The 21,515-nt window shown below is 44.0% G+C and overlaps 1 protein-coding gene across 1 annotated transcript; it reads right to left on the bottom strand.

The window, feature by feature from the left end:
* Positions 1-500: 500 nt before the first annotated feature.
* On the bottom strand, positions 501-3,602 carry LOC130367112 (protein kinase C delta type-like). The gene is made up of 2 exons (XM_056569499.1): positions 3,130-3,602; positions 501-1,859 (listed from the first exon to the last, which is right to left on the bottom strand). Exons 1-2 carry the CDS (start codon positions 3,338-3,340, stop codon positions 628-630), a joined length of 1,443 nt encoding a protein of 480 aa, XP_056425474.1. The 5' UTR covers positions 3,341-3,602; the 3' UTR covers positions 501-627.
* Between the last annotated feature and the right edge of the window lie 17,913 nt (positions 3,603-21,515).

The raw sequence follows: 21,515 nt of genomic DNA, 5'->3' as shown, positions 1-21,515 counted from the left end.
ATCCCCTATCCAAAGAATAGGGCATAAGATGTCTCACCGCAGGGGTCCCGCCGCTGGGGACCCCCGCAATCTTGTATTCGCCACCCACACCCACCTGTTTGAGCTGCACGCTGTGGTGCCAGCTCACAAACAGCCCGGTGGCGATCAAGGGGCCAGAGTATCATGATGTCACAACTCCGTTCCCGTGTGACGTCACCCCCCTCCCATAGACTTGCATAGCGGGGGTGGGGGGTGACGTCATACAGGGGCGGAGTTGTGACGTCACAATACTCCGGCCCCGTGGTCACCACCCGGCTGTTTGTGAGCTGACACCGCGGCGTGCAGCTCAAACAGGTGGGTGTGGGTGGCGAATACAAGATTGCGGGGGTTCCAAAGGATAGGGGATAAGATGTCTCAGGGCTGGAGTACCCCTTTAAACTTATTTGTTTTTCCTTATGATATTTGTGAAGTGTTTACTCAAAAAAGGTACAATTTGTCATGCTTTAGCATTAAATATTTAATATACTAATGATGCAAGCAATAAACAAGGACGGACAATCTTTAGATTCTCGGAGTTCAGGTCTCACATACACAGTCAGTGCTATAGTGTTACAAAGCTGAGTAACACCTGAGATGTTTTTGGTGTCTTCAGCTTACTGTGCACATGGATGGGAAGACCCTTTTGAGCCAGGTGTCTGGATACATGGGGGCGTTTGGGTTGACATGGTAGTTCTCTGACCACTTTGGACTCACGAAGCTGAAGTCTGTAAAAAGGCTTTGGTCATCAGCCTTTATATTGAAGATGCGGAAGTAAGAACAGGGAGCAGGGATGGTGTTTCTGATCTTCGTATTCTTAGATATAGTCCCCATTACCTTAGGGGGCGTCACTTGTCCGGCTTCTATGTCTCTCCAGTTGATGTTGGAAAAGAAGGGATGTTCCTGTATCCTCCCGGTCACTCCCAGACGTTCACTCGGGTTTATACAGAGCAGACGTTTGATGACATCAGCTGTTTCAGGGCCCGGAGATTTTGGGTATGATATCAACTTTGTGTTCCTAAGAGAAGGGAGTCTTTTAGTGACCATTTTGTAGAGGATAACGCCAAACGAAAACCAGTCAACCCCTGGTCCATAGCTCTTCGACCTGGTGACTTCTGGTGCAGAATATGCTGGGGTACCGCAAACCCCTCTAGCTCTTCCTGAAGGTGCTATTATAGAAAGTCCAAAATCCGAGATCTTTACGTGTCCGTCTGATGTTATGAGGATATTGTCTGGTTTAAGGTCCCTGTGAATTATGTTTTTTCCATGGAGGAATTGGATTCCACACACGAGTTCTGCTGCTATAAACCTTACTGTGTCTGACTCTAGTGGGAATTGCTTGTTGATAAATGCAGTAAGGTCCCCACCACCGGCCAGTTCCATGACATAATATACATGGTTTAGACTATGAAATGCAGCAAGTCCGTGTATTAGAAAGCGACACTCATGTGTCATGCGGAGTATATCCCGCTCTATGAAATCTTCCTTCCATTTCACGAAATATTGTTTTTCACCTTTTTTAATGGCCACATGCTCTTGGCGGATGATGTCTTTTGCCAATATGACTTGCCCAAAGGCGCCTTCTCCTAGTTTATGATGGAATGTGAAGCAGTCTAGGCCCAAAGGAATGGTGGCTGTCCTGGCCTCCTCCTGGGGGGCTCCGGGTTTGTCATTGTCATATGTAAATGTTACATCCTGACCAGACGTTTCAGAAGCAGATGTTTCGGCAGCAGATGTTTTAACTTTTTTCCGTGAAGGGGAGTTCTCCTCTATTATCCTCTTTCTCTTAGCCCCCTCTTCTCCTGCCCCCTTTGCCTCTCTATACTTCTCCTTGTCACAAGACCCTTTTTTGGATTGAGAAATAAGATTTTTTTACTTAGTATTTCTGTCTAATCTATTGCTTTTCAATATTTTTTTTTTACATCATTAAAACATTGGACCTCGTGTATCCAAACTGTCTTGGTCTTGTTACCTATAGCAACCAATCACAATGGAGCTTTCATAGTCCTAGAACTGTTTAACAAAGCTGAGCTCTGACTGGTTGCTATGGTAACTAGAACAGCTTTAGAATCTTGCTAAATCTCCCTCATTGGGTAAGAATTAGCGTATATATCTGGGTAGATCTATCATTTACCTAGTTACATAGTTCACAAGATTAAAAAAGACAAGAGTGCATTAAGTTCAACCTACAGATGTAGCCATTGTTAACTTGGTCGTACTAAATTTTACACGTTGTGATCTCCTAATGATATATATATATATATATATATATTTGTACATTGTGATCAAATCGCCCCTGAGGCCCCTTACACACTGCTGTTGCTCCCCATCATGAGAATGGTCGTCAAAGTCTTTCTTTTTTTTTTTTTTTCCTGACTTTAACGGCCGTTCTCATGACGGGGAGCAACAGCAAACAACGGGTTCTGGGGACTCCCATTTACTATTATGGGGGCCGCTGGGCGCCGTTATAAATAGCAAGAGAAAAAGACGGCACAAGCAGTAATTTTCCTCCCTCTATTCTGCCCGGCATTCCCGGCAGCCGTCACACTGCCATGTACTAACATAACAGTAGTGTGAAAGAAGCCTGAGACTTCTTTTCTTGAAATTAAATCAAGCTTGACCCCCTGTCTTGGTCCTGTAACCCACATACTGTATAGTACAGAATTTCAGCAATTCCCTAATATAGAATTATTATCCTCATTAATGAAGCTTATTTCAAGGACATGAATGGAGAACTCTTTGCAGTGTATACAACTGTATGCAAAAGAAACCTACAAAACCTATACAATGGGTGTCAATGGCAGATGTATGCAGCTGTGTAGGTGATCGGTCACATAGGTCCATTTGGTGGACAGTCCTGCCCAATGTGTTCTGCTCATACCCTTACCAATAACATCCAGGCTGCTGGTTGTAGTAGTGACTGATATGTCTATATCGCTCTATATAAAATCCTATCATCTAATATATCATTTAACCTTATATCCTCCTACCTGAACTATTCAGTATATACAACTTCTCCATGTTGGATACAAAGTCTTATATAAGAGACTGATGCATGGACATAATTCCTAGGCTGACTATATTAATATGACTAATACTTGGCGCATCTCTTACCTGATGTCTTGTCCATTAGGTTAATGTTACTTGGTCCTGGGAGGTCACATTCATTGTTCCTTCCCATGAAGGATAAGGGCCAGGTCTTCCTTCTCCTCACAGCGGTGAGTCCAATATTCTCCCTCTTGACCTTCTTGGCCTCCTTTCCTTCTCCACTCCCCTCTCTCTCCTCTCCTCTTTCCTCCTCTTCCTCCTCTCTAAGTCTTTTCATTTTGCGTCAAATACGGCAAAAATAAATATCTAAAACAATCCGAAAACTGTCTAGAAGCGCTCACATGTGTCAGTGCAGGACTGCAGCATGTGAAGGTAAAGGTTCTGGCCAAGCACCTGGGTATATAGGCAAGAAGCATGTGATGTCATAATGCAGCCATCACACCGCGGCGATGTCATCACCTATACAGCGGCCTACCTGTAACCCTCAGACATTGTGACGGACACTCTTGGACATGTCCTCTGTATGAATGTAGTAAACCAGATAGATGTAATACATTTCTATGGTCTATTTCCCTTCCAGTAATCTCATAGTCAGACACCTATGTAACAATCCTTGGAGTGACATCTGACCAATATATCTCAGTTATAAAGGTCCAGAATTCAGCATTTACCATGAGCGCAAATCTTATTTTATTACATTTACTTTCACTGTTTCAGCTTTTTACCAGGCCTATATGATGAGAGTAGAAATGGGAATTTCAAGTCTGTAAGTAATATTGTAAGGGCAGTACCAGATGATCATACAGAGATGAGCAGCGTTACATTGAGGCGCTACTTATCTCTTACTGAAGACTCAGTCTGTCCTAGGTCACTTTTATAGGAGGTTCCTTTCTTGTCAACCACCCATTGACTTACAGGTAGCGCTCCATGAAAAGGTTCTTCAAGAGCTACTGCATTCATTGTACAGTTCTGTGACACAGCTGCTGCAGAACATCACCTGAGCAGAACTCCCCTCTATAGAGGAACAGCATGTTGGCAGCCATGGGGGAGGACATGAATATTTGGGCCATAGAACGGACTTTAACCCCTTAAGGACACATGACTTACTGGAACGCCATGTGTCCACTCCCGACCTATAACGCGGGGCCACGCGTCATAGCAGGTCGGGCCCAGCCTCTAACAATGGCCGTGACCATGGCTAATAGCGCGGTGCAGCGCGCTATTAACCCTTTAGACGCGGCATTCAAAGTTGAATGCCGCGTCTAAAGTGAAAGTAAAACCATGCCGGTTAGCTCAGGGAGCTGTTCGGGATAGCCGCGGTGAAATCGCGGCATCCTGAACAGCTTACAGGACAGCCGGAGGGTCCCTACCTGCCTCCTCACTGTCCGATCGCCGAATGACTGCTCAGTGCTTGAGATCCAGGCATGAGCAGTAAAGTGGCAGAATCATCGATCACTGGTTTCCTATGAGAAACCATTGCTCAATGTAAAAGATCAGTGTGTGCAGTGTTATAGGTCCCTATGGGAGCTATAACACTGCAAAAAAAGTGGGAAAAAAAAGTGAATAAAGATCATTTAACCCCTTCCTTAATAAAAGTTTGAATCAACCCCCTTTTCCCATAAAAAAAAAAAACTGTGAAATAAAAATAAACATTTATGGTATCGCCGCGTGCGGAAATGTCCGAATTATAAAAATATATCATTAATTAAACCGCTCGGTCAATGGCGTACGCGCAAAAAAATTCCAAAGTCCAAAATAGTGCATTTTTGGTCACTTTTTATATCATGAAAAAATGAATAAAAATGATCAATAAGTCCTATCAATGCAAAAATTGTACCGTTAAAAACTTCAGATCACGGTGCAAAAAATTAGCCCTCATTCTGCCCCATACGCGGAAAAATAAAAAAGTTATAGGGGTCAAAATATGACAATTTTAAACGTATTAATTTTCCTGCATGAAGTTAGGATTTTTTCCAGAAGTACGACAAAATCAAACCTATATAAGTAGGGTGTCATTTTAATCGTATGAACCTACAGAATAAAGAGAAGGTGTCATTTTTACTGAAAAATGTACTACGTAGAAACGGAAGCCCCCAAAATTTACAAAACAGCGTTTTTTTTCAATTTTGTCTCACAATGATTTTTTTTCCGTTTCACCATAGATTTTTGGGCAAAATGACTGATGTCATTACAAAGTAGAATTGGTGGCGCAAAAAATAAGCAATCATATGGATTTTTAGGTGCAAAATTGAAACGAAAATGCAAAAACGGAAAAAACCCCGGTCCTTAACCCCTTAAGGACCGGGGTTTTTTCCGTTTTTGCATTTTCGTTTTTTGCTCCTTGCCTTTAACCCCTTAAGGACTCAGCCCATTTTGGCCTTATGGACTCAGACAATTAAATTTTTACATTTTCATTTTTTCCTCCTCGCCTTCTAAAAATCATAACTCTTTTATATTTTCATCCACAGACTAGTATGAGGGCTTGTTTTTTGCGCGACCAGTTGTCCTTTGTAATGACATCACTCATTATATCATAAAATGTATGGCGCAAACAAAAAACACTATTTTTGTGGGGAAATTAAAACGAAAAACGCAATTTTGCTAATTTTGGAAGGTTTTGTTTTCACGCCGTACAATTTATGGTAAAAGTGACATGTGTTCTTTATTCTGAGGGTCAATACGATTAAAATGATACCCATTATTACATACTTTTATATTATTGTTGCGCTTAAAAAAAATCACAAACTTTTTAACCAAATTAGTACGTTTATAATCCCTTTATTTTGATGACCTCTAACTTTTTAATTTTTCCGTATAAGTGGCGGTATGGGGGCTCATTTTTTGCGCCATGATCTGTACTTTTTTTTGATACCACATTTGCATATAAAAAACTTTTAATACATTTTTTATAATTTTTTTTTAATAAAATGTATTAAAAAAGTAGGAATTTTGGACTTTTTTTTTTTCGTTCACGCCGTTCACCGTATGGGATCATTAACATTTTATTTTAATAGTTCGGACATTTACGCACGCGGCGATACCAAATATGTCTATAAAAAATGTTTTTTACGCTTTTTGGGGGTAAAATAGGAAAAAATGGACGTTTTACTTTTTTATTGGGGGAGGGGATTTTTCACTTTTTTTTTACTTTTACATTTTTTTACATTCTTTTTTACACTTGAATAGTCCCCATAGGGGACTATTCATAGCAATACCATGATTGCTAATACTGATCTGTTCTATGTATAGGACATAGAACAGATCAGTATTATCGGTCATCTCCTGCTCTGGTCTGCTCGATCTCAGACCAGAGCAGGAGATGCCGGGAGCCGCACGGAGGAAGGAGAGGGGACCTCCGTGCGGCGTTATGAATGATCGGATCCCCGCAGCAGCGCTGCGGGCGATCCGATCGTTCATTTAAATCGCGAACTGCCGCAGATGCCGGGATCTGTATTGATCCCGGCACCTGAGGGGTTAATGGCGGACGCCCGCGAGATCGCGGGCGTCGGCCATTGCCGGCGGGTCCCTGGCTGCGATCAGCAGCCGGGATCAGCAGCGCATGACACGGGCATCGCTCCGATGCCCGCGGTTATGCTTAGGACGTAAATGTACGTCCTGGTGCATTAAGTACCACCTCACAGCACGTACATTTACGTCCTGCGTCCTTAAGGGGTTAAAAAATCATAATTCTTTCAATTTTGCACCTAAAAATGATACCCTACTTTTTTATTTTTCCGTGTATGGGGCGGTATGAGGGCTCACTTTTTGCGCCATGATCTGAAGTTTTTAACGATACCATTTTTTAACGGTGCATTGATAGGACTTATTGATCGCTTTTTATTCATTTTTAAATGATATAAAAAGTGACCAAAAATGCACTATTTTGGACTTTGGAATTTTTTGCACGCACGTCATTGACCGAGCGGTTTAATTAATGATATATTTTTATAATTTGGACATTTCCGCATGCGGTGATACCATATATGTTTATTTTTATTTACACTGTGTTTTTTTTTTATTGGAAAAGGGGGGTGATTCAAACTTTTAATAGGGGAGGGGTTAAATGATCTTTATTCACAGCGAGGAGGCAGGTAGGGGCCCTCCCGCTGTCCTGTAAGCTGTTCGGGATGCCGCGATTAGCCGCGGCTATCCCGAACAGCCCGACTGAACTAGCCGGCAACTTTCACTTTCGCTTTTAGCCGCGCGGCTCAGCTCTGAGCGCGCGGCTAAAGGGTTAATAGTGCACAGCGCCGCGATCGGCACTGCGTGCTATTAGAGGCGGGTCCCGGCTTCACTATGACGCCGGGCCCGCCGTGATATGACGTGAGGTTACTGTGCAACTCCGCGTTATATCAGGAGAGCAGGACCAAGGACGTACCGGTACGTCCTTGGTCCTTAAGGGGTTAAGGGGCTAAAGTGTAAACTAACATCAAGGTTTCTGTATGGCAAAACCCAATAATAGAAATGAGAGAATAACATCAGAATGAGCTGAATTTGCTCTAAATTAACCCCTTAATGACAATGGACGTAAATGTACGTCATGGTGACGTGGTACTTAACGCACCATGATGTACATTTACGCGCCGAAATGACTGCGAGCACCGGACCGGCAGGTCCCGCCCGGTTCTCGGCCTTTTGGCTCAGATCAAGGTTTCCTTGGTCTGGGTCAGGGGTGTGGGTGACTGTGTGGCAGAGTGTGATTTTGGCGATACTGTGGTTACAGGACCTACAGAGGATGAATGGGTTTTTGAAGAACATGATTCGGGTGAAGGTGGAGGTGGCGGATGAGGAGAAAAACAGGATCACGTTTGTGGGGCATCGTTTGGTGGAGGATATGGCTGTATTATCGATGACGGATCTCTTTTGCCTACAGGAAAGTAGGAGACAAGGTATTTATGATGTGACCTTCAGTAACATTAATGGTTGCCTGTCCTTTTACCAGATTCTGCGAGAAAATAAGGAAAGTGAGTTAATGAAGAATGTATCATTTGAGCCCTTGTTTGAACTAGAAGAAAATCTGTGTTGGTCCGTGTGTATAACCCCTTTATGGATGTGAAATTGATTGAAAGTTTTTGAAACAATATTGTGAGAGTGTCAGAGGTGGAGTGCCGCAGAAGAGTGTTTTGGGTGTGTTCCATGCGGAGTATAAGTTCTGGGTGAAATTGAAGCCAGACGCTGAAGGAATATATGGAGTGAGGCATCCCCCAGACAGTTTTTCCATTGTGGGACAAAGGGGGTATTTGTCATACTCGGGTCAGCCATTGTACTGGCGCAAGTGCTTTACTTTTGGACACACCAAGGAGCATTGCCCAAGTGTTAAGCTATGTAGAAACTGTAAGCAGGCGGGTGATGAGGCTGGTGCATGCCCTGAGCCTAAAGTTTGCCATCTGTGTGGAATGCCTGGGCAAGTCCTGAGGGAGTGCCCGGTGCAGAAAAAAAGAATGGAGGAGGATCAGGAAGAAAGGCAAAAAGCGCTGGAAAGGAGGCAGGAGGAGGGAAGGAGGTATTTGGAAGGAAAAGAAAGAATAGAGGCAAGAGATGTGGTGTAGGAGAATCCGGTTTTGGAGGGAAATGTGGTTTTGGAGGGAAAGTCTCCCTTCAAACTTGAGGAGGGAAAAACAGCTGAGGTGGAGGAAATGGAGGAGGAAAAAGGTTGATGATTTTTCCAGAGATGAGAGGGAGGAGGAGGAGCCTCACATTGACTGTCCAGAGTTGGAGGAAGACTCTCCCTCAGGAATGCAGAGAGGGAGGAAAATGGAACAAAAAGAGAGGGAGGATTTGTGTTACCGGTCCCCTAAAGAGGCCAGAAAAAAGCGTGATCTGAGAGGAGTGCGTCGGATCCGGTTGGTTCGAGCAACCGTTTCCAACCGCTATTTGAATCAGAGATGGATTTCGAAGGTCATGAACAAGTACCGCTTGCTACCTTAAGCCCGAAAGTGGCAAAATGAATGTTTTTTTCCTCTTAATTGTTCATATTTGACTTGTCATAGGTTGTATGGTGGTGGAATGTCATTCAAAATAGTTTCATCAAAGTTAGAGTGTTTAGGAATAGGGTAAGGAGGGCTGCAATTTTGCAAGAGTTGGCGGGCATGGGAGCTGATGTTGTGAGTGTACAGGAGTGTGGGTTGGTGGAGGAATTGAGGAAAGGGGAGTGGAAGTATGGGGAAACAGTGTGGTCTATGTCTTCTGTTAATAGGAATGATGGAGTGGGTATACTGTTTAAGGATAAGAGGTTTAAGGTAGAAAGTTATACAGTGATTGAAGAGGGAAGATGTTTTATGGTCAAAATGGAAGTGGGTGGAGTTAAGGTTTGCATAATTAATGTATACGCGTCAGTTAAAAAGAGGGTGGAGTTCTTTGAGAAATTGAAGTTGTTTTTGCCAGGGAGAGAGCCAGTGGTATGTGTGGGGGGATCTCAATTGTGACATTGAAGGTAGTAAGATGGATGTGTCTGGTAGGTATTGAAAGAGCTTTATTAGTCATTCAGTCATCATTACAAATCATACAATAAATTCCAAATCGCACAAAGCATGACAGTACAATATACGGCACAGGTTCCCTAAGCTATACACCGTACCACATGCTACACTAACACTCCACTCCATCACTCGATATTGGCAAAAAACAAAGTAGAAAATCATCAACATATTACAGTCTGTGATTGGGAAGGGGCGTGGGAACAATAGGGGTAGGGTAGGGGTGGGGGTGGATCACAGGGTCAAACTACTGGGCCAAAGTTTGGGGAGGTAGGGGAAGCAGATGGGCGTTAATCCTCTTCTTCATCGACGTCTGGACAGTCCAAGATGGAATAGTCTCTAAGCCAACTGTGGACCAGCCTGCTGCATTCCTAGACAGACATATCTTCCCTGTTGTAGATGAGGCGATTCCTGGCCAGCCATATAGCATCCTTAAAACAGTTCATAAGGTGCCAGGCCTCCCGGATGGCATCCATGTCATGAACCCCAGGAAAAAGTCCATAAAGCACTGAATGGTCCGATAGGTAGTTCCTGGGTACAGAGTCTCTAAGTTCAGGTTCCAGGGCGTTCAATAGGCCCTGCGCAAAGGGACACTGCCAAAAGATGTTCATAGATGTTTCCTCTACATAGGGAGACCTGGGCAGTACCTGGTTTTGCACAGGCCACGGACATGCATGAATGACCTCAGAGATAGTCTCCCCTGAATGGCCATCCACTACAAGTCCTTGTGTCCATTGATTGGCCTTGCAGAGGCTACATTGTCCCAAACTATCTCTGCCGTGGCCTTAGGGAGCCCTGGAACTGGCTCCAGGAAGCCAAGTACTTAGCTCTGATGAGCTTGTAAGCAGTTCTAGGCTTCCAAAAGTCGGGCTTGAGTCCCTTCAGATGGTGTTCCCCTATGAACCGGACAACATCCCCATAGTACCAGGGAGTGTGCTAGTTGCAAGGGATGGAGCTGTCCCACTTGTCCTAGCCGATCCTCTTCCAGTGGGGCAGGAGAAACAGGCGGGACATGGACCTGCCTACGGAGCCTTTCTTTTCGACCAAAGTCCTCTGAACGCTGAAAAATGCAGAAGAAGCCCACAGCAGAGTGGGGATATCGGGGCCTCCCTTCCCACCCTTGCTGGGCTCCTTGTACAGAACAGTCCATTTAAATCTGTCCATTTTGCCCCAGATGAAGTGAAACAATGTCCGGGTGATGGCCCTGCAAACGATGGCAAGGGGGGGCCAGGCCTGAGCGGTGTACTGTAGCACAGGCCAAACTTCACTCTTCAAGTGTTTTGCCCTCAATCGAGAGCTGTCTGGTGCTCCAAAGTGCAATCTTTGAATTCATTTTAGTCAGTCGGTCTTGCCAGGACTTGAGGGCCGCGCCTTCCTTCCCAAACCAGACTCAGAGGATTTGAATGAAGTCTGGTTTAACAGTAAAGGGGAAGGGGGTAGAAGAAGCCAAGTGCAATTCCCAGAAGAGCATAGCTTCCTACTTCCCGTAGTTGACTTTTGCCCCCGAAGCTCAACTGAAGTCCTCGCAGGTCTCGACGAGTGCAATCACTGAACGCCGATCAGCGCAGAAGACGGTCACGTCATCCATGTAGAGCGAGCACTTGACCTCGTAGCGAGCTCTCCATTCTGCCAGATAGACTCAGTGAAGAGCTCTATAACACAGACAAAAATAATAGGTGAAAGAGGGCAGCCTTGTCTGACCCCGGAAGGTACAGAAAAAGGGTCAGTCTTCCAGCCGTTCACCAGCACCATGCTGCAAATGTCAAGATACATCACGTTAACATACGAGCAAAACATCTTCCCAATGTCCAGCTTGCGCAAAGCCCTGCCCATAAAAGCGTGAGAGACACGATCAAACGCCTTCTCCTGATCTAGAATGACCAGGGCGGCGCGGGCACGATGGTCCTGGATGTAATGGACCGTGTCTCTCACAAGGGCAAGGCTGTCAGCAATCCTGTGACCGGGAATGCCGCAGGTCTGGTCTGGGTGGACGATCTGCCCGCTGACATACTTGAGCCTGTTGCCTAGCACCTTGGCGAGGATCTTGTAGTCCACGTTCAAGAGAGAAATGGGACGCAAGTTTTTCAGGTCACATCTCTCCCCCTTCCGCTTATACAAGATCGTGATCATCCCTTCCCTCAACGACGGAGGCTTTCTGCCCCCCACCACCATCTCCTCGTACACCTCCAACAGGTCCGGAAAGATCAGATCCCCCAGCGCTACATAGAGCTCAGCCGGGAGACCGTCACTGCCCGGAGTCCTGCCGGGCTTAAAGGATTTAGTGGCAGAGAGTAGCTTCCCCACTGTCAAGGGATCATCCATGGCCGCGGCACCTGCAGGATCAAAAACGTTAGTGATGCCTGACAGGAACCTCTCGGCGGCTTCGGGGTCGGATGTCTTTGGGGCGTAGAGGTTGCGGTAGTAGTCTGCGACAATCCCCATCACCTCCTCCTTGCCCTTCCGCATGTGTCCAGTCTCATCTCTAAGTTCTGTCAGGGGCGTGTGGCCGGCTTGGAGCTTCCTGAAAAAGAAAGAATTACATTTCTCACCCTTTTCCAGGTTCTCCACCTTGGCACGAAAGATGATTCGCTTAGATTCCTCCTCAAAGTGCCTTTTCAGGCTCTTTTTGGTCTCCTCCAGCTCCTCTCTGACGTCCCAGCCGCACCGGAGCAGGTCTTGCAGTGATCGCAACTCTCGCTGCAGTCTCCTGAAGTCCCCCTTCTTCTTTTACGCCTGTTGTCTGCTTTTTGCCTGAAAGAAACAGCGAAATTCGACTTTAACATACTCCCACCAATCACTAGTACAGTTAAAGAATCATTTATAACTTTGCCACACAATGTAAGCTTCTCTAAGTTCCTCCAGTACCTCCCTCTGTGCCAACAGGGCACAATTCAACTTCCAGGAGCCAGGGCCAGATGGGAATCCATGGCCCACAACCCCCTGAAATCAATAGGCCCTGTGGTCAGAGAAGAAGCAGGGGACCATAGAATTCTTAACCTGTTTGACCGTTCTAGACGTGAATATGAAGTCTATCTGAGAACGGAGTGAGCCATCGGGGAGGCTCCGCGTATAATTTATGGAGCCTTTCTAGATGGAACAAACAGCGTCCTGCAAGGATGCCTCTGTCACCATCTCGATCAGCAGCTTGGAGGAAGAGTCCAGTCTGGCAGATGTCTGGAATTCTGGAACTGCGCCCGTCCGCTTCAATGATGCAGTTGAAATCCCCACCCAACACTACTGCCCTAGTGGTTGCGAGCTGGGTCCGCAGGGTCTGGAAAACCTCCAGGCGACCACCCCGTCAGGAGAGGCGTACACATTGATGAGCCGTATGGGCTCCCCCGCCCCGGAGCCATCTGCGACAAGAAGTCTCCCACAGACGAGCTCCAGGACAGAGTGGGGTGTAAAACTACCTCCCCCAACGAGGATGGCCACCCCTGCAGACCTGCTGTTGCCCCCACCAGACCAGTAGGAGGGGCCATGGGACCACTGCCTGGCCAGATGGTTGTAGGGCCTAGAAGAGGGCAAAGCACATTCCTGCAACATATACACATCACACATCTGAGAATCTAAAAAGGTAAGCACAGTCTGACGTCTAATCCTATCTCTAATATTCCTCACATTAATGCTAAAGATGTTGAGATTAGCCATGGGGAATAAAAAGTAGGTTAGTGCAGACGATACTAGTTACCACTCCGGTCGGGCGGATCCTCCTCGCCGATGTCTATCAGCTTTCGTGGATTCAGCAGACTTCTTTCCAAAAACTCGTAAACAGGGTTCTGTGGCACATCGAACAGCTAGTGGGCCTCTGGGTCAGCAAAAAGCCGCTCTGTGCTATGGCCTGCTCCATCCTCCTCGGGGGAGTCCGGCCTCGCAGATTTCACCATATCCCAGTAACATTTAAAGATTCCAATGGAGGCAAAGGTAACATAAAACATTCCAGTGAAAAAGGACTGGATGCTTACTGTTTCTGATTTGGAGAATCACTGTTCCAGGACCATCTTCCCAAAAATATCCTGGCTCACTCATGTGGGGGATCCTCCCGTCGACTTCCTTCAGCTTGAGCACGACAGTCTGCCTCATCCAAAGCTCCAGGGTTGGAGAACCTTGGCAGGGCTGGGAGCCAGCTCCTTGCCCAGGAACCGATGGGAGCGCCACTCCAGAAGCCTGGGGAGCTTCAGGAGAAGAGGATCCAGGCTGGGTCTCCTTAGCCAAAGCCATTGTAAATCCAAAAGAAGGGTCAAAATACAAAAGCAAGATCGAAATCCAAAAGCAGGGTCGAAATCCAAAAGCCGGGTCAAAATTCGGAAGCAAGGTAGAATCCTGAAGAAAATCAAACCAGGTGAAAAAAAGTGAGCGGAGCTATGCAAATTCCTCCACAGATTTCCCCAGCAGTTGTAATCCAACAGGTAAGGTCGAAGCAAAATAAAATCCTCAGAAGAAGCTTGAAGACCAGGATCTTCTGCCAGGAAAGTCTCTCTTCAAGATTTTTACGATATGAAGAGAAACTTGAGGATGTGTCTGGTAGGATGTTAAAGAATATAGTGAATGATTTGAAGTTGCAGGATGTTGTCAAGTTATGTAATGTTGATATGAGTCCGACTTACTTTTCAGATAGAGGGGAGTGTGCTTTGAGATTGGATAAGTGTTTTGCGTCAAAAGGTGTGGTGGGTATAGAGTATAAGCAGATAAATTAATGTATTCAGATCATGAGTGTGTACGATGTGACTTTGGGATAGATGTGGAATGTATGAGTGGGCGGAGTTTATGGAAATTGAATGTTGGTCTGATGGAAGAGGAAGGAGTATATTAAAGGTATGAGAAGAAATATAAGATTTGGAATGAAAAGAAGGAGGATTTTGTGGATGTGTTGTGCTGGTGGGGCTGGGTGAAGGAGAGAACACAAGTATTTTTCAAGAGAGAAGGGTATAAGAGAGCAACGAGCAAAAGAAGACGGTATGAGTGGTTGCAGAAAAGATTGAGTTTCTTGAAGAAATGGAGGAAAAGTGGGGGATGTGTGGAAGCGGAAATTGAGGAGACTAAGAAAGAAGTAGGGGAATGGATGTTGGAGAGAGGAAGGGAGATTGTGTATCAAGCAAAGGTGGAAAAAGATGAAAAATGGTTGAGATTTTTCTTTAAAAAATTGTCTGGTAAAAGAGAGGAGTTGATTGAGGTGTATGATAAAGAGGTTGTGGTGATAAAAGGTGAAAAGGTGTTGAGTGTGGTTGAAGATTTTTATAAGGATTTGTATGCTGATAAAGAGTGTCATGAAAATTTGCTGTCTGAGGTTATTGGAAGGATTGAGAACAGAGTGTATGATGGGGAAGTAGAAAGTTTGATGAATGGAGTGGGGGTGAACGAGTTGGAATTGGTGATTAAAAGTATGGCTAGGAATAAAATGCCGAGTGAGGATGGGTTGCCAGTTGAATTTTATGCTAAAATGTGGGAAATCATTAGAGAGGATATAGTAGAGATATTTGATTTTGTGTGGAGAAATGGTAGACAGGAGGAAATTATGAAGAGTGGTGTGGTGGTGTTGACTTATAAAAAAAGGAGATAAAAAGGATGTTAAAAATTGGAGACAGATTACGTTACTGAATGTTGATTATAAAATTTTTGCTAAAGTATTGGCCAATAGAATGAGAGATGTGATTGATCAGGTAATTGGAGAAGAGCAAGTATGTGGTGTACCGAAAAGAAGGATAAGTGAGAATTTTAGTTTGTTGCGGGATGTGTTATGGGCTGGTATGGGTAGGGGACAGAGTGTTGGAGTATTGTCTTTGGATTTTAGAAAGCATTTGATAGATTGTCGCATTGGCTTTTTATTTAAAGTATTGATTAGAATGGGTTTTCCGGGAGATTTTGTAAGAATGATAAGAGTGTTGTATGAAGGAGTGTTTAGTAAAGTATTGAATAATGGATGGGTCAGTAAGAATGTGAATGTGTGTTCTGGAGTGAGACAGGGGTGTCCTTTGTCACCTTTGGTCTTTATATGTGCGATAGAGCCTTTGTTGGAATTGTTGAGAAGAGATAAATGTATGAGAGGTGTAATGATTCCAGGGAGTGGAGGGAGAGAGTTGAAAGTTTTTGCATATATGGATGATGTTTGGGTAATCTGTGAGTATGTAGGGGCTTTGAGGAGAGCAAAACTGTTGGTGGGATTATTTTGTAGTGCTTCAGGTTTTAAAGTTAACTGGGATAAAAGTGAATATAAGACTTTTGGAAGAATTAGTGAGGTAGAAGATGTTGGAGAGAAATGTGTAGATGGGGCGATTAAAGTGTTGGGAGTCAAGTTTGATGAGAGATTTTTTAAGAGCCTAGGCAAGTGCTCTCTATTAACCAAAGTGCAAGAAAAAGTGCAAATGTGTCACACTAAAAAACATGCACAAAGGATGCGGTCTATCGCTAAGCTCTTCTCCAACAGGAGAGAGTCCCCCAACAAACCTACCCTTCACCTCCAGGCCAAAAGGCACCTGCAAGGATCCAGGTTCAATGCCCCTTTTCGCCGAAGCTACTAAGGGGCCACAAATGCCCCTGGCTTCAACCTAGGCGTTAAACAAGGTATCAGTCAAGGAGCCGTATACTGATAGCATCTTGACCAAAGCCAAGATACCCAGGGGTTGCAGGGAGGTGAGGAACCTAATGGCCACACACACCTCCCCTAAACCGCCAGGAGGGACACCCAGAAGGGTTACCGCATCCTGACAATCCTGTGTACAAAGAAAAACACGAACGTGGCACAGTGACAAACAAAAAAATAATAAATAAGTGAATGAGTGCAGATATACTGCCCGGTCCTATAAAAGTTCCCCTGATCCTAGCCAGAAGCCCAGGATACCAAGGATGAGTGCCAAAAGGTGAAGAGTATGGTGCAGTGCGTTCAGTGAGTTATAACACCCAGTGAGTTTCGGCACCTCAGGGTCACCATTCCCCGAGGCACAGAAGTACCTCGGCTCTACACCCCCCAACCTCATGGCGAGACCCAGAGGAAACAGATCACATCAGGGCAGCCGTTGAGCTGGTGGTTTGGCACCAGCCCCGGAAAACCGGTACACCTGCCCCCTCCATGCAGCACCCATCCCCACCAGCCCCACACTGGCGTGTCTCTCCACCAGCATGAAACTGATAAGAACAGATTTTTTACGTTTTTATTAGAAAAATGCAAAAACAAGAAATTCATACAGATAAACTTTCACTACTATTCATAATGCATCACATTACAGCATTCCAAAGACTAAAGTGCCAAAGTGAATTTGCTTTCCGGGCTCCCAGTCTTTTTTTGTCTAACAAATAGTGGATAAAAAGTTCACTCAAAGCAAGTTTATAACAATCACTTTCACTTATCAGTTCTTTCTGGAAAAGAAAGACATTGCGAGATTTCCCTAAGGCATTCTTGACGGTGTTCACAACAGTCCATATCACTCTCTCTGTGACCACTTTATGATTAAAGGGTACCTCTCATCAAAAAAACTTTTGATATATTATAGATTAATGTATGCAGAATAACTTTACAATTGCATGTTATAAAAAAAAAATGCTTCTTTCTATTTAATTTTCCACTTTGAAGAAATGACCACTAGGGGTCTCCCTACAAGTCCTGGCAGCAAGCATTTCAGACTCATGCTGTAGTCCTAAACACTACGAGCTGCCAGTCTGCTTTGTTCACATAGGAGAACACTCAGAGCTGCCAGCCTGCTTTGTTCACAGCCTGTTTGGCTGTGAACAAAGCAGGCTGGCAGCTCTGAGTGTTTAGGACTCCAGCATGAGTCAGAAATGCTTGCTGATCGGGAAAAATACAATAGAAAGAAGCATATTTTTCATTAACATGCTATTGGAAAGTTATTCAACATTCATTAATCTAAAATATATCAAAAGTTTATTTGATGAGAGGTACCCTTTAAAAGTCTTTAGACCCATGAGAAACATTAAAAAACTCGCCACATTTCTCCACACTTCTTGAGCATAACAACAGTTCCAAAACACATGTAAAACCGTTTCTTCTCCTCCACAGCTTCCTCTTGGACATCTTGAAGTACTGCACAATCCCCGTCTGTGCTGAAAGAATCGTGTAGGCACGCACTCATGGGCAATTGACCATGCTAGATCTTTATTGCAATTCTCCAGATAAGGTGCATTAACCATCCTCCATACCCTGTCACATTTTGTTTTAGAAAAGTTTAAAATCCCAGAGGTTTGCTCTGTTCTTCTGAGCTCCATCTCTATTCTCCTATTCTCTTGGGATTCTTCAGAATTTCAATGTCTTTTTGATTATATAGATGTATCACTTTTTCTAAAACCATATAATGCTTAGGAGGAACTATTAAAACGGGGGATGTTTGAGGTAGATGAATCCATTTTCTCTTTCTAAATATATCACCAGCAGCATACTTCAGATAAAATGTCCATTGTTTTGTGGATAAAACGGTCTTAAAACAAATACTAAAAAACTTCAGGTCTAAAAAAATTTTAAGATTTGGAAAATTTTTACCTCCATGTTTGTGTAGCCTATATATACCGTATTTTTCACCGTATAAGACGCACTTTTTCTTCCTCAAAACTGTGGGGGGGGGGAAGTTGGTGCGTCTTATACGGCGACTACACACCTATAGGGTCGGTCCCTGCGGCCATCAACGGCCGGGACCCGCGGCTAATACAGGATATCACCGATCGCGGTGATGCCCTGTATTGACCCTTCAGACGCGGTGATCAAAGCTGACCACCGCGTCTGAAGCGAAAGTCGGGCTGCTCGGGCCCGCCGCGGTGAAATCGCGGCGTACCGAGCAGCTTACAGGTCACCGGGAGGGACCTTACCTGCCTCCTCGGTGTCTGCTCCGTGCCGGGATCCCCTGCATGGCGGCGCTCTCCTTCGACGTCATCATGTCGTCGCTCACGTCGTCCCGTCATCCAATAGGAGCGGTGTGCGTAGCGCCGTGACGGAGAACATGGATCCCGGGGAAGAAGACGTCCGGAGTGTCGGGGACACCCCGGGGACGCGGCGACAGCGATGGAGCGACATCCAGGGCAGCGGTGATGGGTCCGGAGCGGCGGGGACACGTGAGTATTACCTCCTATCCAGTGGTCTTCAACCTGCGGACCTCCAGAATTTGCAAAACTACAACTCCCAGCATGCCCGGACAGTCAACGGCTGTCCGGGCATGCTGGGAGTTGTAGTTTTGCAACATCTGGAGGTGCGCAGGTTGAATATCACTGTTGGGTGCAGAATCTTTTTTTCCTAGATTTTGCACCTTTAAAATTGGGTGCGTCTTATATGCCGGTGCGTCCTATAGGGCGAAAAATACGGTAATGTCTCTCTTGAGCTTTTCCATTCTTGAGCTCCAAATAAAGTGAAAAAAGTGCTTTTGCGGGTTTTTAATGACAATCTCTGATGGAGGAAACACAGTGTTCAAGTACAGTAAAACAGGTAACAGCAAAGAACGGATTATTAAAAGCTTCCCTTCATTCAATTGACAATTTTCTTAATTTCCAGAAGTCAATTTTTTTCTGTACTTTCTCTTTAACAATTGTCATACTCTCCTCTCCATCATTTTTTGCTGTAAAAATCACTCCTAAAACCTTAAAGGGGTACTCCGGTGAAAACCTTTTTTCTTTTAAATTAACTGGTGCCAGAAAGTTAAACATATTTGTAAATTACTTCTATTAAAAAATCTTAATCCTTCCAGTACTTATTAGCTGCTGAATGCTACAGAGGAAATTCCTTTCTTTTTGGAACACTGATGACATCACGAGCACAGTGCTCTCTGCTGACATTTCTGTCCATTTTAGCATCTGTGCATAGCTGATGTATACTAAGGGCAGCATGGTGGCTTAGTGGTTAGCACTGCTGCCTTGCAGTGCTGGGGCCTTGGGTTCAAATCCCACTAAGGACAACAATAAATAAAGACTTATTATAATAACATCAGCAAAGTGCACTGTGCTCGTGATGTCATCAGAGAGCATTCCAAAAAGAAAAGAACTTCCTCTGTAGTATTCAGCAGCTAATAAGTACAGAAAGGATTAAGATTTTTTAATAGAAGTAATTTACAAATCTGTTTAACTTTCCGGAGCCAGTTGATTTAAAAGAAAAAAGGTTTTCACCGGAGTACCCCTTTAATTTTCTCACTTTGGATCTTTAGTTAGGGGATGTCTGTATTTGACCCCTTTCAAATCCCCAGACATTTGCACTTGTCAATATTTAATTTAAAAGAAGCTGCTTGGCAAAAGAATTCTGTTTTCATGAGGGCTCTTCTGACTGACACCTCTGAGTGTCACATCATCCATATATGCTAAAGTTTTTGTAAACAGTCCATTACCTCCTGGTATGGGCACCCCTCTGATGACTTTATCCTTCCTCAGCATGGCAAGCAGGGGTTCTATTGCACATATAAATAGCAGCGGTGACAATGGGCATCCTTGCTTGACACCCGAACTCAGACACAAATTTTCAGATAAAAACCCATTTACAAAAATTTTGCTAAAACAGTCCATGTATAAAAGTGAAACATACTTGATAAAACTCTCTGGAAAACCCATCTTTTGTAAAACAGTCCATAAATATTGGTGCGAAACTCTATCATATGCTTTCATAAAACCAAGAGATAAAACTGCGAGCTTCTGTTTGCGTTCCTGTTGGTACCAGATGGCATCTCTGATGACATTGAGATGCTCCCACACAGCACGCCCTGGGACACCACACACTTGCTCAGGATGGATCACCGTCTCAATCACCAACTTCATACGATTGGCCAAGATTTTAGCAAAAAATGTTATAATCCTCATGTGATTGGCCTCCAATTTTCCAGCTTTGTCTTGTCACCTTTTTTGTATAACAAAGTCACCACACCACTCCTCCAGGACTCAGGCAGCTTTTCACAGTTACAAACCTCTTTAACCCCTTAAGGACTCAGGGTTTTTCAGTTTTTATGCATTTTCGTTTTTTCCTCCTTACCTTTTAAAAATCATAACTCTTTAAATTTTCCACCTAAAAATCCATATTATGGCTTATTTTTTGCATCACCAATTCTACTTTGCAGTGACATTAGTCATTTTACCCAAAAATGTACAGCGAAACGGGAAAAAAATCGAAAAAAAAAACACCATTTTGTAACTTTTGGGGGCAATACTCGGGAGCAATTGTTTTACAATTTTTTTTTTCTCCTTTAACCCCATATAAAAAGTAAAGTTGGGGTCCACACCAGCATGTTAGTGTACAAAAATATACATTTTTACAATAACATGCTGGTGTTGCCCCATACTTTTAATTTTCACAAGAGGTAAAAGGAAAAAAAGACCACCAAAATTTGTAACACAAATCCTCCAGAGTATGGAAATACCCCATATGTACATCTTTTCCTACTCTCCCTTGTAAAAGTGTAAAATTTGGGGGAAAAACAGAATTTTAGTGAAAAATAAAAAGGTTTTTTTCATTTACACATCTGACTTTAATGAAAAGTCGTCAAACATCTGTGGGATGTTAAGGCTCACTGTACTCCTTGTTACATTCCTTGAAGCAAACACAAAGTAGACATATTGTATTTGTGAATCAATATATAATTTATTTGGAATATCCATTTTCCTTACAAGGAGAAAGTTTTAAAGTTAGAAAAATGCAAAATTTTTGGATTTTTCACCAAGAAAGGATGCAAGTAACGACGAAAAAATTAACCACTATGTTAAAGTAGAAAATGTCAAGAAAAAACAATCTCGGAATCAGAATGAAAGGTTAAAGCATCCCAGACTTATTAATATATAAAGTGACAGTGGTCAAATGTGCAAAAAAGGGCTGCGTCCTTAAGATGAAAATGAGCTGCGTCCTTAAGGTGTTAATGTTGTATGAAGTGAAGCTAGTGCCAATTACTACCAGCATGAGTATCACTTTCTCTACGTAACGTTTTTCTCCGCCTGAAGTCCAAGGTGTTTTTTTTCTCCGTATACCTACCATATGGACAACTATAGAGGTACTATGATGGTATAGTATATGCT

This window comes from Hyla sarda, chromosome 4 (genome assembly GCF_029499605.1).
Source record: "Hyla sarda isolate aHylSar1 chromosome 4, aHylSar1.hap1, whole genome shotgun sequence".
Taxonomy (NCBI): domain Eukaryota; kingdom Metazoa; phylum Chordata; class Amphibia; order Anura; family Hylidae; genus Hyla; species Hyla sarda.
This window is presented reverse-complemented; position numbering and strand designations above follow the sequence as displayed.